The sequence below is a fragment of the Festucalex cinctus genome, chromosome 4 (assembly GCF_051991245.1).
Source record: "Festucalex cinctus isolate MCC-2025b chromosome 4, RoL_Fcin_1.0, whole genome shotgun sequence".
NCBI lineage: Eukaryota > Metazoa > Chordata > Actinopteri > Syngnathiformes > Syngnathidae > Festucalex > Festucalex cinctus.
This window is the reverse complement of record NC_135414.1, coordinates 19,010,119-19,015,727: the sequence shown is the minus strand read 5'-3', so window position 1 is coordinate 19,015,727 and position 5,609 is coordinate 19,010,119. Positions and strand designations below refer to the sequence as shown.

Here is a 5,609-nt window from a genome sequence, read left to right as displayed (position 1 = left end):
CAGGCTCAGCTTTTGCACCAATCTCCGGTTTGCTGCTGTGTGCCGAGAGCTGCTCAGTGGAGGCTGGCAAGATAAATACGACACAAAGCAGCTGCTTTGTTTAAGCAGCTGTGGACATGTCACTTGCTTTTCCAGCTTTGGTTATGCAAACAATATTATTTTAAAAAATGACAAACTCATGGTGATGATCATTGATGATGGCCGGGTTATTATTTTTGCTCAGTCCAATCAAGATGCTCAAATAGTCCGGCAATGGGCCTCATTCACGTTTAGTGAAAGTACCTATTAGCAGTCACATGCAATTACTTAGGAAATTGCAATGCCTGCGTTCATGAGGCAGCCAGATTGCTATTTAAATCATAGTTCTAGAATGCACATAATCTTCCTGCTTTTCACTTTCTTGGTGTAGAAATGTGACTGGGCTGAAAAAAAAGGGGGGTGGGGGTTATTTTATTTTTCAATAAACAGGGGTTCAGTGAATGTAAATAGGAAACTGGTTGGGCTCAGTACCTCCAACAAGGTTAAGAACCACTGCCTTAAAATGACACGTCAATCGAATTCAATGCAAAACATTTTGCAGGAGGACACAAGAAATGAGATGACGCAGCAGTCTATCATTTTCAACAGGACATGGATATCAGCATCTCCAATTTTAATGCAATACATCAAATATTGGGAAAGGTCAAAGAACTCATTCAGAATATTGGCCGTCTAGACAAAACATCAGACAGTTTATTTTGAAGGTGTTCAGACATTTTCTAACCTTGTGACGCTCATTGATTATTCATGTCGGGCTATGTAACAAATATCTCCAACACTTCAAAAAGATGTGGTTATGGCTGATACAAATGGCCATTGACAGCAGCAGAACTATAGACAACATTTCTTATAAAGAAAAAAAATCACACTGAAAGCTTTTGGTTGAAACAATGTTTTCACTTCTCCTCACAGACATGACACACTGGCTGCTTATCCTGCTAACGCTATTTGACTGTTTTAATCTGATTATTCAAGGAAAAATCCATCAACTCTTCCCCGTGGGGATTTGTCAAGCAAAGCCTCGTCAAACAACTATTATAGTGTATAAGTGTAACGTTTTGCAGATATGTGAAGTCAAAAGGATGACTCAACATTGCTATGAATTGAAATACACTCACTCATGGATAAAATAATTGAGTGGTTCAAAGGAACATAATGGACAAGGGTTTGGGAAGTGTTTTGCTAAGAACTACTGTTGTTTGCTTGTTTTGTTGGGCTAACTTAACATTGTTGCCATAAATGTTGATACTTTATGATTTAAAGTTGTTCTGAAAAATATAAGCTATTTATCCATCCATTTTCTTGACCGCTTATTCCTCACAAGGGTCGCGGGGGGTGCTGGCGCCTATCTCAGCTGGCTCTGGGCAGTAGGCGGGGGACACCCTGGACTGGTTGCCAACCAATCGCAGGGCACAGAGAGACAAACAACCCACACACGCACACCTAGGGACAATTCGGAGCGCCCAATTAACCTGCCATGCATGTCTTTGGAATGTGGGAGGAGACCGGAGTACCCGGAGAAGACCCACGCGGGCACGGGGAGAACATGCAAACTCCACCCAGGAAGGTCCGAGCCTGGACTCGAACCGGAGTCCTCAGAACTGGGAGGCGGACGTGCTAACCACTCGTCCACCGTGCCGCCATAAGCTATTTATTTATTTATTGATTGATTGATTTATTTATTTATTTGTGAAATATCTTAATTTGAAATCGAAGCTTTTATTTTGGAAGGCCGCTCCGTATTAGCCAATGAAGGAAAAAAATATATATATGTATGCACTTTCGAGTTGATTAAATGGTTGAATTCAACTTAAGACTTGTATTCTCTCTTACCGGAGCCCCCTGTGGTGGTCTATCAATCACAAATAACCAGTTCAGAGGTCGAATCCTCAACACATAACATAAATATATTAGGTTTTTAATGGGGAAATTCTTTCAGTATTTGAATATTTAGTAAGAAATTATGTGAGCCTTTCTCAGTGTAACGTGGGCACTGCTTTCAAGTGTTGGCATACTATCAGAATGTTGGTGATTACTGAACACTACCCTTGTTGGGCAATGTTGTACAAAGTGGGAAAGTTTGCTTGTACCCAAGTGGTTAGCTCTTGCAAAAGCTTGCAATTGCTTTCCACATGATTCTGTAGTGGTAAACTTGCCTGACTTCCTTACAGGCTGCGTTGGTTTAGTTCCCGCTCGGTTATGGTGTGGATGTTCGTGTAAATTGTTGTCAACCATTATGGGCCTTTTGATTGGTTGACAACCTGTCGAGGGCGTAGTCCGCCTTTGATTCAACCTTGTCTTGGAAATATTTTGTGTTTGTTTACAACTTTGCATTTGATGGCGTAACACAGTCCTGTATGGATGTTTTCTAAGGAAACAGACAGTCACATTGTCACGTTGCTAGTTTAGGATGACCGACTGTCCTCTTTTTTTTTTTTTTTTTGGCATCCTGTCCAATGCTCACAAAGGGCTAATTTACTTCCCCTGGACAAAAAAGCAAGATGGAGGAAGCGAAGGGGATTTTTTTCTCTTAAACAATTCACCAATGTTTTTCACAGGACCAATGAGCACGTGTTAAATTTGACTGACGCTTTGTGCAACAATTGAGATGCAAAGTTCGCTTTTGTACATTTACAGTTGCAAACTTTTAAGCACAAATTGAACAAGGAGTGATTTCTTATGTAGTCAAAGGATCTTCTTATTTCATTTTCTGTTATTGTGTCTAATTTAAACAAAGAACAAATGCATCAGTGATATTCTGGTTTAATATCAGAAGCGATACAGAAGGTATGAAAATTAAACAGAATTAGAGACACGCAGGTCACAGTTAGCTAGCGGCAGAGGCTGTGAGAGAATAAGTGTGAAAGATTTGGTGCATAGAAGCCGATTCGAAGAATGCCAGCAAGTCTGCAAATGATCTTGGCTCACTCGCTTGTCGCTGTCCTCCTCCACCAGTGAGTGTGGCTTTGTGCACGTTCGTTTCCAGCGTCTGGCTGACAGTTTTGCATTCATTTTTTTCAATTTTCTGCCATTTCAGTTGACTGTTGTGGTTCTGGAGCGTCGTGTCCTTTGTGTATAGACCTCTGAAAAGTCACAGTCATCCTTCCTATTTCCGGCCCAGATGGTAGGGTCAGATGACAGCAGATTTGAGCTCGCTCGTGTAGATGCTGCTTTGTGTAGGAGGGAGCTTTGCCTGTTGGCTGGACATTATAGATTTGGATTTGTTTATGCATGGTGGTGGACATTTGGGATTGTTTCAAAATGTTTGCTTTGCTGCCACTTTGCTTTATGTTGACTGAATAGATAAAGCAAAATTTAAGGGAGAATTGTTATTTGTTTAAGAAAAATCCCCTTTGCTTCCTCCATCTTGCTTTTTTGCCCAGGGGAAATAAATGAGCCCTTTGTGAAGGAGTAGAGTTTACTCTATTAGATTAGCCTGTTAGTTTCAGGTTTTCAATAGAACCAAATTTTCAAACGGTGGTCTGAGCTTCTGTAGAAATGTGGATTCAGTTATTTTCCTTTTTGAGCAAAACACACCACGTCCATCGGCAAAAAAAAAAGAATAAGTTACTTTTGTCCATCCATCCATTTTCTTGACCGCTTATTCCTCACAAGGGTCGAGGGAAGTTACTTTTGTATTTTCACAAGACCCCATTTAGGTATACAGGTATATCCTGATGGTGTCAGGTTCAGTTACAAACATTTAATTGTCGCAGTGACCACAAGCTGTCATTAAATTAAAAAAAAAAAAAAAAAAAGTGCCTGCAGATGAAATCATTTCATAGGTTAAATGACTCGAAATGAGATATGTTCAGTGAGGGTAATGTGAAATGCATGGATTAAGTCACGACAATATGAGAGACTAGTACAGTATTGCCAAGTCACTTTTTATTTAATTTGGTACAGCTCATAGATATCATTGCTTATTTAAAAAATATATATTTTTTGAGAATCAGAAGCCAATCTGACTGCCACTCTTGAAGATTATTACTGTGTAAAACTATTTTACTGCAGTCAGTTGTATGATTATGATACGTTTGTCTTTTATGCAAAAAAATAAAAATATTCACAAAGAAAATTCTCTAAGTTGTGTAGTAGTATCACCAAACAAGTTACAATTAAAATAATACATGTACAGCTATATGCCTAGAAACACCAAACCCAACATACAGTATTTACATTTCATGCTTCATATGAGGGTCACCAACATGGTGCCCCCGTGGGCACCAGGTCGCCCCTCAGGACCACATGAGTAGCCTGAAATACCTACCAGTTGATGGGACATTAATAACACAACTAAAGGTAATTTGAGCAGTTATTTCAGAACTTGGAGTCATTTGCATTAATTATTAATACTCAAGAAGTAGCTCACTTTGTTGATAAACTGTACCCACAAAATACATCAACTAAAATAAACATTGCAAAAAAAACAAACAATCAAAAAAAGTGTCCCTTGGGGTCATGACCCCTCTATTCAAGTTCACCGACTGAAAACGTACTCGGTGTAGCTGGTCCACACTTTGTCCTCCCCCGGGTCACTGCTGGCGTACGAGCACGTCCCCGTGGAGTTGCAGGCCACCATGTGGAAGCCGGCCTCGGCCAGCCGGTCGAACGCCTGCTCCAGGAAGTTGTACTTGAGGTAGTACCTGGACGTGTACTTGTCCGGGGTTCGGTCCGGGTCTCGGCTCTCATTCAGTGTGTCCCCAAACACTTCTTTGGCGAGGCAGATCTTGCTGCACACGGTTATTCTGGCCACTCTGCGGAATTTGACGTCCGCCTGGATGTCTCTGCCGATGGTGTAGCTGCCTCGGTAGCCCACCGTGATGTAGCCCGCGCTGGACCCGGGCGAGCGCAGGGTTCGGTCCGACGACGACGACGAGGAGGAGGTAGTGGTGGTGGTCGGGCTGGCGAGCTCAACCTCTTCCGACTCCTCGCCGTCCTCCGTGGGGGAGCTTCCTTTGCTGGGGCTTGCCAGGCGACTCGACAGCTCCGGGAGCTGGAAGAAGTCCGCCTCCTTCTGCAACCGCCTCCTCTCCTTGAAGAACTCGGGCAGGAAGAGCTCCGAGTCCCGCAAGTAGTCCAGGATGTAGCGGAAGAGAAAGCCGTCTCGGTCGAAAAAGAAGCGACCCTTGCCGTCTTTGGGAAGCTCGTCCGGGGAACTTTGGCTGAACTTGGCCCACAGCAGGGAGTCGGGCACCGCCGTCAGCGTGTCGAGCCGGGTCACGTACACCTGACCGCCCACGTTGAGCTCCACGATGTCGGGGAAAGTCGAGTTTTGGCTCTCGGTGTCTGCCATCGCTGCTCGTGTTTGAGGGGAAGATAGTTGGGTCGCGTTCCCAGTTTTGAGAAGTGTTTTATATGGTTTGGTTGAGTGGGAGGAGAAGCGCAACGAGAGCCAACATCGCTTTTAACTGTTCAGTGGGAGTTCGTGCTGCGTTTAATGACTCTTCCCAAATCACTTTCACCAAAACACATATCCAGTCTAGAAGTTTTTTTTTTTTTTGTAGGCTATAAAATTATGTTTACAATATATTTATGTATGTATCCTGTTGGTTGTTGTCCAGTGTGAA

At 42.8% G+C, this 5,609-nt stretch overlaps 1 protein-coding gene across 1 annotated transcript; it reads right to left on the bottom strand.

Moving 5' to 3' along the window:
- Positions 1-3,905: 3,905 nt before the first annotated feature.
- On the bottom strand, positions 3,906-5,451 carry LOC144017677 (BTB/POZ domain-containing protein KCTD12-like). Its single transcript, XM_077519501.1, has one exon. It carries the CDS (start codon positions 5,333-5,335, stop codon positions 4,520-4,522), a length of 816 nt encoding a protein of 271 aa, XP_077375627.1. The 5' UTR covers positions 5,336-5,451; the 3' UTR covers positions 3,906-4,519.
- Between the last annotated feature and the right edge of the window lie 158 nt (positions 5,452-5,609).

What these genes read in the sequence shown, in the direction of transcription:
- LOC144017677 (XM_077519501.1), bottom strand. Translation starts at nt 5,335, where the DNA reads ATGGCAGACACCGAGAGCCAAAACTCGACTTTCCCCGACATCGTGGAG.